Source organism: Terrapene carolina, unplaced genomic scaffold (genome assembly GCF_002925995.2).
Source record: "Terrapene carolina triunguis isolate 2854851 unplaced genomic scaffold, T_m_triunguis-2.0 Scaffold96, whole genome shotgun sequence".
Classification (NCBI taxonomy): domain Eukaryota; kingdom Metazoa; phylum Chordata; order Testudines; family Emydidae; genus Terrapene; species Terrapene triunguis.
The window spans coordinates 60731638-60742478 of record NW_020664447.1 but is presented as its reverse complement, the minus strand read 5'-3'; the positions used below and the strand labels follow the sequence as shown (position 1 = coordinate 60742478).

Here is a 10841-nt window from a genome sequence, read left to right as displayed (position 1 = left end):
GGGGGGTAACTCAGGGAGGAGGGAGAGCTTGCTAGGGGCCGTGGGAGGGCAGCTCAGGGTGGAGGTAGGGCATCACTTGGGGCTGTGTGCAGACAGGGTAGCTCAACTTGCATGGGGGGTGGCTAGGGGCTGTGTGAGGGAAGGGGGGTAGCTCAGGGTGCAGGAAGGTGGGTACTAGGGGCTGTGTGTGGGCAGGGGGGTAACTCAGGGTGCATGGAGGTGGGTACTAGGGGCTGTGTGCAGGCAGGGGGTAGCTCAGGGTGCAGGGAGGTGGGTACTAGGGGCTGTGTGTGGGCAGAAAGTAGCTCAGGGTGCAGGGAGGTGGGTACTAGGGGCTCTGTGCGGGCAGGGGATAGCTCAGGGTGCTGGGAGGTGGGTACTAGGGGCTGTGTGTGGGCAGGGGATAGCTCAGGGTGCATGGAGGTGGGTACTAGGGGCTGTGTGTGGGCAGGGGATAGCTCAGGGTGCAGGGAGGTGGGTACTAGGGGCTGTGTGCGGGCAGGGGATAGCTCAGGGTGCAGGGAGGTGGGTACTAGGGGCTGTGTGTGGGCAGGGGGTAGCTCAGGGTGCATGGAGGTGGGTACTAGGGGCTGTGTGTGGGCAGGGGGTAGCTCAGTGTGCATGGAAGTGGATACTAGGGGCCTTGTGTGGGCAGGGGTAGCTCAGGGTGCAGGGAGGGCATAGCTCAGGGTGTAGGGAGAGGGGTATTAGGGGCTGTGTGCTGAGAGGATTCCCCTGCAGTCCCTGTTCCCGGAGGGGTCTGCCAGCCATGGAGCTGGGTCTCCCCAACTGGGGGGGCTCTTACCGGCTGCCTCTACGGGAGCAAAGGTGTCTGGGAGCTGAGGAACAGCTTCGAGTGGAAGAAATGCTGCTGCTGTCTGTGCCATGCACCAGCCAGAACAGCAGCTGTCCCACACTCCCTGGCTCTGGCTTTGGCTTCCCACCTCCGACCCTGGCCAGGGGGCGGGGAAAGGAGGGGCAGGGGAGGTGTGGAGCTGTCCCTGGGAACTGCCGTGATCTTGCGCTGCAGTGGGGGGGCAATGCCCTCCATGTCCCTAATTCTGTCCATGCACTCAGGGCTTCTGCCCCACAGGGAGCATCGGGGCTCTGGGATTCAGCCCTGTGTCTCCCTGCTTCAGCCCCACAGGGAGGCGCCGGGAATCTGGGCTTCAGCCCCGCAGGGGGGCACCGGGGATCAGGGCTTCAGCCACGGGGCCCCGCAGCCCCCTTGAAAGGGCTCACGGGCCCCCTGGGGGCCACAGACCCCCGGTTGAGAACTGCTGCTATAGTGTATCTGATCTTCATTCTGGAACCCTCAGCCCGGTGGCCTCATTACCCTGGTGATACTGGGTGCTTAGCAACACTGCCATCATACTGGTGCATGGCGCCTGTTTTGCCAGTGGCTGCTCTGTTAAGGATTGTATGGAAACTCATCCCAAGTGACGTGTCATGCACCCTGCTGTGGGTCTGAAGGGAGCACATGCACATGGGCTGTCTTGATTAGGGCCAGCATAAGCTGGTGGTTGTCTTTGTAACTAGAGGGGATGGGCACTGAGGCTGGCTGTTTATTCCTCTGGTAATAGGGGAACTTCTGTCTGGCAGTAGTGCCAGAGCAGGATGACTTCTATATGTATCTCTAGTACACACTGGATGAATGACTGTGTGATGGAGATGGGAGGCTGGTGGTTCTCTCTGCTGGGTATATTTGTAGAGGGGGTGAACTCAGGCCAGTTGGTTATATCTGTGGGTTTGGGGACTGCTGGCAGTTGCCATGGGAGGGGCACATCCTGACCAACTGGTTGTTTCTTGGAAGGGTTTTGTGTTCTAATAGTCTGCAGCAATGCAGTTGCTAGAGGGCAGCAGAGCTCAGGTATTACATCAGCTTAGGTGCTGGATTTGTAGACAGCTCCAGGCCCAAATCAGCTTCTCTTCTTGTATCATGGGGTGCCTCCACCATTCCCCAATCCCTTGTCCCCTCAAGTTCTTACCACTCCCCTTGTGCACACACACTCCCCTTATCCCCCTCTGCTCCTACAATGGCAATCCGTGCACATCTGCTTGATGATGCGCTTGAACTCCTCTGCTTCAGTGAAACCTGCCTGCAGCTGGACCCATTCCTGCAACATCAGAAGATGGTTCCTGTGGTGCCCCCTCATTGAACAGCTCTGGGACAAGGAGGTGATGCTTGTCCTTAAAGGCTAAGTTCCCAGTTCCTCTGCTCTCCTCTGAGACATTCTCTCATCATCTCCTCCTCTGTACAGATGAGCTGTGTTTTCTTCCCAAAAGTCCCAGGGGGCTGGACACCACCCTAAGCACTGGCCTCCTGGAGCTGCCTCCCACTCCCATACCCCCAGGGATAAGGACACTGCCTCCCCTACCTCCTTCTCAGCCCAGTACAGCTCTGTGCCTCAGACTGACCACTTTCTCTTTCCAGTGCACTGAGTAATCCTGCCCCTCCCCACTGACTCCACCGCAGCTCCTATCCTGCCTGCCTACCCTGCTCAGTACTCCCAGATCAACTCAGATTTCCTTTTAAAGTGCCATTGTCCTGTGAAAAGCTGTAAAATGCCTTATGGGCCCCATGTTTGTGTCGCAGTGAGGTCCATATCACATTTGCTGTTTACGAATAAAAAGATGTTTTTTCTTCTCATTTCTTCTCAAAACTCACCCTGGGCTGAGAGAGTCAAGTGGGATGCTTTCCTTTTTGCACACCATCAGTAGAGAAGGCTCATCAGGACAGATTCTGTCCTCAGTGCCACCTGTGCTGCCCCATTCTAGCCATTTGATGTAACGGATTGGAACTTTAGCAGAATCCTTTACTATGATGCATTGGCTGGAAGAGAATCCAACTCATTCTCTCTCAGAGGGCCTAACAGGAGTAAAAAGCTGCAAAGACTTATTTCAGTCACAGACAGGGGTGCTGGAACAATTTTATAGTGGCAGTGCTGATGATGGAAACCATGTATTTGGTGCTTGTTATTACTGCTTCAAGACGGCAGTGTGGCAGCACCCCTAGTTCCAGCACCACTGGTCACAGAAGTTGGCAGCTCTGACTCCACTACCCCGATAGGAAGGGCCCAGCAAAATGAGAAGGGACCATCAGTACATAGTCACTTTACAGAATAAGGAAGGGTCTACATTAGGAAATTATCGGATCTTCCCAGAGTTCCTCAACTGGAGTTGATAACTGTTTGGGTTTAGTGTAGACAGGACCAAGCCTTTAAGCCCTCATTACTGAAAACATCTTACACTCATCTCTAGGCCCCTTCCTTGACAGTAATGTTTGCACTTGAAGCTGCCATTTTAGCCCTGATTGGCCAGGGTTAGGACAATGTATTGTCAACAACAGATAACTTTCACCATGTAAAAAAGGCTCTAACACTTTTGTGGGCGCAAGGAAGATCTTGAAAGAAAATGCCTCAGGCACCAAAGAGGCTGGGAAGGGACCTGTCTGTGGTTTTCCCCATCCTGCCGCTGCTAGGCTGGAATTGGATCTCACTCCACAGTGTGAGGATGGACTGGGCTGGCTCTCCCCATCCTGCTCTTTTCCTCTCCCTGGCAGGCTTGTGCCCCCACTCCACACTACCCCCTAACCGCTCTCTCTTTCTCTCTGCTCTTGGCAGCCTCTATCACATCACACTCTTGACCTTCCTCATAGCCCTGGCCCACTTCCTCTCTGAAGTGTTTGTTTACGGCACAGCAGCCCCGACGATTGGTGTCCTGGCGCCCCTGATGGTGGCAAGTAAGTACAGCTTACTCCATGATTCCCCTGAGAGCTAGGAGGCTGGGGTTGAGCTCAGATGAGGGGGTGGGGAGAGGTAAAGTTCCCTTCCTCTGGGCAGTGTTTCTGGCACCTACTTGCCTTCCATCTGTGTCTCAGGTTTCTCCATCCTGGGCATGTTGATTGGGCTGCAATACCTGGACGTGGATGCAGTGTCACGAAACAAGAAGAAAAACTGAAGCCAAGGGTCCCACGTATGTTAGAATCACCTGCCTGCTGCCTCCGCATCTTCCCTGCTAAACTCCTGCCATCTTACCTCCCTGGCCCCCTGCAGTCAGATCATAGTTTGACTTCTTGTTAATCATTCTTCATTAGCAATTGATTTCACCTGTACAGGCAGTGTTTTAATGGTGACCAGTGATAAAAGCCCAGCCCCAAGCCTTTGGGGGCTGTCCCACTGTAGGCATTGCCTGAGACAGCCTCAGCTCCTAGGCTGGCAAGGGGACCACTTCCCAGCACTGTTCTCCCCCTGCTGCAGGGCACCTGCAGGGAGGAGGAGTAGAGCCACCCATGATCTGCTGGAGATCTGTGGAGCAGGAGACACCAAGTCCAGCCCCTGGTGCCGCTGTGTTTTGTATGTGTCTATGTTCATGGGGCAGTTTGTAATAAACAATAGAAAACTGTGGAGGGTGCAGAGTGTTGCCTTCTACTAGAGAGAGGAAGGGAGACCCAGCCTGAGTGACAAGGAGCAGCCACCTTTAGCCCACCTCACCCTGGAGGGTAAGTCAGCCCTCCTATCCAGCCAAGGCCTCCTTCCAATCTCCTGCTCCACAGCCTGATTGCTCACACTGTATGGACGTGAAGTGCAGTGGCAATCTATTGCTGCTTCCTCCCCTTTCCCTAGCTTATGAGGGACAATGAAGTGAACCCACCTGTTCCTTTACTTCCTCCAATGTGGCTGTGATCCAGCTCCCAGCAGAGACTTTGTGCATAATGTGCTGCTTGTGAAAGCAGAGAGGGTCTGGGCCAGGCCTAAGATGGGGAAAGCAGGTGGTGGGAGTTAGCAGGGCTGGGGGGGACTGTGCAGAAGAGGGAGTGAGGATATTAGAGGACGTGGGGGAGAATAGACACTAGTAAACAGACAATTGCTTCTGCTCTCTGGGCCAGGAGCCCCTGCCCTATTCAGTGTAACCACCACAGCAGTTCCAGTGAGAGGGGATTGTGTAGGGAGATGTGTTAACCACATAATGCCCATTGTGTACTCTGGGACTGGCCCTGTCCCTCTGCATTTCCATTAGTGGGCTCACACAGCTGCATGGTATGTGCCATCTTTACAGCTCTGCCAATGGTAGGCTCCCTGTGGGTAGATTACTTATGGACAACTGTCAGACAGCTGCACCAATACAGCTATTAAATACAAATTATATTTAAAAATACAAGGAATCCAGTGAATATTTTCCCAAGGCCTTTTGAGATCACACAGGCCTGAGCCACTCCCACAATCCCCAAAATTGTATTATAATAAATCAGGGTAACCAGTGGCGGAAGGCCACTTAAAGACAGCGGGAAGACAATACTGGTCCAGGGGCACACTCTGCATTATCAAGCATCAGTCTAATGGCTCCAAAACTAAAGCCTGCACAGCACTTACTAGTGGTCCTTAGAGATGACAGGTCATGTGCTGACAGCTCTCCTTGTGTCCAGGCTCTTTATTGAACAGAGGCACCTGGAGGCCTGCAGAAGTAGATGGACATGAGGAGGTGCCAGCCTAATTGCTGCTTCTAGAGGCCACAGCTACTGAGGAGAGGAAACAGGAACTGCTTCCACCAAGCCAGGGGCCTGAGCTGCCAGTCACCAGCAAGATAGGATGCCCAAAAATATATTGAGGGGAGCAGGGGACCCGGAGGACTAGGTGGCTGGGAAACGTGGAGCTGGGGGGGAAGTGGTAGAGGAACAAAACAGATGGGAGGGGAAATAAAATGGAGAGCAAAGGCAGCAAGCATGATTAACTTTTTCAGGACATTTCAAAATACTTATCACTGTTTTCCTAATCTTTTCCATGTGACTGACTGCTGGAATTGCTAGGTGGCTCTCACCCAATGAGGAGAGGGGGGCATTGATAATAAAAGGGAGGCAAACTACATGATTGCAGCTGGGAAGAGAGATGAGGTCAGTGCTCATGAGTGGAGGAGCAGGCAACAGCAAATGGTGGGGCTGATGATGAGTGGGAGGGGAGTACCCACAAGATACTCAGGTGATGTGAAAAGCAACAGAAGGTCCTGTGGCACCTTTGAGACTAACAGAAGTATTGGGAGCATAAGCTTTCGTGGGTAAGAACCTCACTTCTTCAGATTCAGGTGATGTGGTTCCTTGTTATGAAAAAAAAGTTTGGGATGCCCTGTGCTAGAGCAACCTTAGCCTGCCTCCCACAGCTAGTTGGGTGAGAAGAGGGGAAGTGGGAGCACAACTCCTCCTGTCTGTACCAGCAGAGGGCTCCCATAAAATGTGTATTATTTTTATAGCACCAACCTTGTGCTTGTGTAAAGTGCTTTCCAGCCAAGGAAGGGGACGTGGTCCCTGGCCAAAGGAGGTCACAGTCTAACTCAGTAGTGTTGTCACAGTAGCCCTGAAGGCTGGTGTCAAGTATAAAGTGGGCTAGACCCTGGTGCACTTTGAACACATGCCCCAGCGCCAGGCCTTGTGACTGACAGTTGGGCTCTGCCCAGGGCACATATTGGTATTTCCCCAGTCCTCTTACAAATTTTTACTCTACAAAATTTCAAAAACCATCAGGGAAGTTTGATTAAAATAGAAAATCACATTAGTCCACAGATGAAAAATCTGCTGGGCTAGGAGGTCCCTGTACAAAAATGGGAACCGGCCACAGTTGTCATGCACTTTGCAGAGCCTGGGGAAGCGTGGGGGCCTGAGCCATCACCCCCACACTATGGCCAGGTGAACCACCTGCTCCAGTCACTATGAATACAGGACAGACCCATCACTTCCAGAGCAAGGGTCACAACTCAGAGCAGGTCACAAAGCAAGTGCTGTCTAGTTCTCTCTCCACCAAGAGGTTCCTTCAGAGGATGCACTTGGCCACCCATCATACACTTCTCTGGAAGGGGAGATGAGGGCCACTTGAGGAATGCCACTGTGGGCTCCAAATACTGAGTGCTGCATTGGACTCACAGCCCCTGCTCCTCTGAGCCCCAAGCAGACAGATTTGGGGCTTGTGGCTCCATGAAGCTTTCCTGCCGAGCAATAGGTTCTCCCACAGCAGGACACAGAGGTGAAAGCAGACTGATGAGAGAAACCCTGGCTGATCTGTTCCTTCCGATGGCTCCATGAGCAGCTTTCTGGACTCCAGCCCTGATGCTGCCCCCAATGCCATGCTGTGTGGGTACCAGAAGGATACTGCAAGTGACAAAGATGGGAAGGGGGGGTGTGGTAGGCAGTCTCTCCCAGCTCTGCCACCCCACCCCTTCACAGCTTTGATTCATCAAGGACCACAGGAGCAAGGCTGTCCCCAGGCACCTCTTCCAGCGCTTTCTGCAAAATCAGAGAAAAGGGGCATGGTTAGAGCACCAAGTGGCTAGGGCTGGGCTTCAGTGCAGGCCTTGGAGCCCAAAGGCTGGGATACTCCTGAGATCCTCAACAAATCATGCATGAGGATCAGACATCTCCTGCAGAGGAAAGGAGAGGCCCCAAGGAATAATAGCTAAGACCATCCTCTTTAGAGCTCAGCTAAGATTGCACCAGCTCCTTCACCCCAGACAGCTCCACTGCTCAGGTGAGGGGTGTTGGAACAGGCAGAGCAGGGGCCCCTTTCCTCTTGGGCAGCCCCCTGGGCTATTGTAAATACATAGTCATGGCAGCATTATGGAGCTGGGCCTTGCCCCACACAGCCAGCTCAGCTAGAGAAAGGACTCCGCCTCCACTGCAATTGGAGCTTCCAAGTGGAGAAGTGCAGAGCAGGACTTGGGGGAAAGGGAGGCAAAATGCGCCGTGTGGTGGGGAGAACCACTAATGAAGCGGCATACGGTGCAGCCCGGTGTATTTAAACAGGACAGGAACTTCAGCACTGGTGCTATGGTCTCCCCCTGGCCAACTCAAAGCTGAGTGCTGACACTGCTCGCCCTCTCCCCACCCTACCCCCATTCAGGCCTCAGGGCTGGCACCTCCAGCCTGTCTTCAAGGCTCAGCGCTTAAATACTATATTGATTCACCAGAAGAAAGAAAACAACTATATTAAGCCTTTTAGAAGAAAAATTTAGGCTGCTTAATTAGAAAAGCTCCCCGGCCATGAGATGGAAGGGGTGCTGGGGACAAACCACCCAACTAGTTTTAAAATAGAGCTTTATAAATTTATGAATGGGATTGTATGACAGGGTTGCCAGCCTGCAATAGCAGGGGACTGGACTTGACCCAGGAGGTCCTTTCCAGTCTTATGTTCCTATTTCCCTAGGGAATGACTGGGAGAGCCAGAACTCAGCCCTTATAAGACAACCCCACACAGGCCTAAAGGAAAATCCTGCCCCCCGCCCAGCAGCAGTCTTCCTATGCCACCCTGACCCTTCAGGATTGCTGTAACAGAATGGTAAGCACCTCTCCTTACTGCTGTGGCCCTTGCTGCTGCCTGTGCTCCTGGTGTCAGCCCTTCAGTTACAACAAGAACTTAACCACCATCGTCACATAAGGCCACTCACTGAATTTTACTGGCTGGGAGTGGAGCCTTCAATGGGCCTGCGCTCTGGACAGAGAACAGAGCCCAAGAGAAGGGACCCTGTTCAACAGACTGGCATTCAGCACTATGCATAGTCCCTGGAACAAAGCTTCCTGCTGTAGAGCTGACCCTGCTTCAGAGGGGCTACTGCTAACCTAGGCCTGGCTTGCAGGGTAAAGTGCTGCATGGAGACACTGCTGCGTCATCCTACCCAAGTACACTGGACACTTCAACATCCCACAAGCGCTGGACAGGACTTTAGCCTGGAGAGCCCTCCTGGGCCTGTCTGAAAGGAGGTCTCTTCTTTCATTGTTTGTCTGGAGGGCTCAGGGGAAGAGAGACAGGCAGGTACTGTAGGCTGCTGCCCTTTAGAGCGGCATATGGGTCTGGGCCCTCCCTTCTCTCCCCAAATAGGTGTGTTTGCTAGGCCAGCATATTAGACTTAGAGGCAAAAGTGGAACCCAGCTTCTCCCCATTCAGGAGTCAGAAAGGCAGCTGCCCCAGGAGCCCTTTACCACAGCCCTGCTAGTAAGAGATCCCAAGATGTTCCACTGAGAGCTACCCCAGGATTTCCTTCTAGGCACCCCCCTCTGCACCATTTAAGGCAGGCTCTACACGGCTCACTGAAGCAGAAACAAACCAAAGAGACCTTGGTGGCCTCAGGACACAGCAGGTACAGGCAGAGTGTGGTAGCGCTAAGCAGTTATCTTCCTGTGGAGTGAGACAAGTCCAAGCCAGGAGCCATGGTCAGAAACACACAGGAAAGAGGTTTGCATCTCCCCTCAGTTCAAGAGAAAACCAGGCAGCTTAGAAGCAAGGGATACAAACATAGCTTTATTTTGTGTAGTATTTTTCATACAAACTGCAGCCCAGAAGGTTTTACAGAGTTAAATAATAATAGCTCAAGGGGAGGAGAGAGATCAGGAGAGCTTCAGAAAGGCAGAGGGATGGAAGGATGCTTTTCTAGACAGCAGGAGCTGCAGACGGGAAAGCTCTCACACCAGCAGTGAGAAGAGTGTTGGCAGGGAGAGAAGAGGCCAAAGTCAGATATGCGGGGAGTTCAGCAGAGTCGAGCTCTGGGAGCTTGGCCAGGGAGGCCTTTGGTGATTTTGAACTGGGGCTTTAAATGAACAGGGAGCCAGTAGAGTCTGAAACCAAACCCATCACAGCTTCCCCACTTACCTTTCACCTCTTCTTGAGCTATAGGAACAAAGGGTTAGTAAACCTGCAAACACACATGGCTACACAATCTTGGGAAAGGGAAAAGGCAACGCACACAAGCAGGCACATGCAGTGGGGATAGATGGAGACACCACCACTGGGAATGAGGTGTGGAAACTGCCTGCGCAGATTTGGGGCAGGGGACGCTGGCTATTTGCCACATTGCTAACATGAAAGGTCAGCAGAGCGAAGAGGCATGTGATCTCGAGGGAGTGGCAGAAGGGAGAGAATGTGTTTAGGAATATTCTTCCCATGCCCTGTCCATGCCCATCCAGTAAAATTCAAGGAGCTTTGCTAGCTGCAAGATTTCACTAGAGCCAGATAGTTAGCTGAAGTTGTGAGGCCCTGGTGAGCCAGGGAGATGATGGAATCCAAGCTTTCCATTAAGCAAGTATCTCAACCCTGAGTCAGGACACCTCACCAGAGCTAAGAGGATTTTGGCTAGACCTCAGCACACTGTCAAAAATACCTTCACACCCAGACACATGCGTGCACAATAAAACACAAAGTTGTCGCCAACAAGCAGCCAAAACAAGGTTCTATCATGCAGTGTAAATGGGACCTTAACAGGGTTCCAGTGCCATTGAGGACACAATGAAGGTGTCATCTCACTGCAAGATAGAACCATGTTTCAACCAAGCCTGCCAACATGGCTATATCAGGAAAGCAGGACCTTTAAACACCCTAACTCAGGAAATACAGTTGTTTCCTCGCAGCAATGCTGACTCACCTGTATTACACATGTAGCATTTTCAAGTACAACAGGACCACGTTCCATGGTGAAAAAAAAAAACTAGCATTATGGTTGAGAAAGAATTGTGGCTGAAAGCTGAAGCATCCTTGTGCTCATACTTAAAAATATGGTCTATTGATATCAACTATTTGTCATACAACAGAAGAAATTGAAATTTTTTTACAAAACCTGCTGTAGAGTAAATTTCAATGCACTCCACATAGTCTTTAGATTTGGCATGAATTGTAAGTTTCAAGGAGATATACAAAACAAGCCAAGTTTGAACGAAATCAGTTCTACTATTTTGGAATCATGCATCTTCAAAATTCTAGGTAGGCATTTTTGTTTGATGAAAAAAATTCTTAACATACTTCTGAACAGATGTTGCTTAAAAACTCTGTTGAAAATTTCATTGCTGAGCCGAGACCCAGCATGGAAATTTT

The 10841-nt window shown here is 51.8% G+C and overlaps 2 protein-coding genes across 3 annotated transcripts in view; one reads left to right on the top strand and one right to left on the bottom strand.

Annotated features, from left to right (window-relative positions):
- Nucleotides 1–4236, top strand: part of ERG28 (ergosterol biosynthesis 28 homolog) — a 6040-nt gene extending 1804 nt beyond the window's left edge. The window contains exons 3-4 of the mRNA XM_029911524.1: nucleotides 3624–3742; nucleotides 3881–4236. Of these exons, the coding sequence (XP_029767384.1) occupies nucleotides 3624–3742; nucleotides 3881–3960 (199 nt within the window). The 3' untranslated portion in view covers nucleotides 3961–4236. The remainder of the gene's footprint in view (nucleotides 1–3623; nucleotides 3743–3880) is intronic.
- A 2945-nt stretch (nucleotides 4237–7181) lies between these two features.
- The window catches only part of FLVCR2 (feline leukemia virus subgroup C cellular receptor family member 2), a 50542-nt gene continuing 46882 nt past the window's right edge, over nucleotides 7182–10841 (bottom strand). The window contains exon 10 of one of the 2 annotated variants that reach the window (XM_024192787.2): nucleotides 7182–7270. In XM_024192787.2, coding sequence (XP_024048555.1) covers nucleotides 7205–7270 — 66 coding nt within the window. In that variant the 3' untranslated portion in view covers nucleotides 7182–7204. The remainder of the gene's footprint in view (nucleotides 7271–10841) is intronic. The other variant, XR_002907701.2, reaches the window with a different exon arrangement.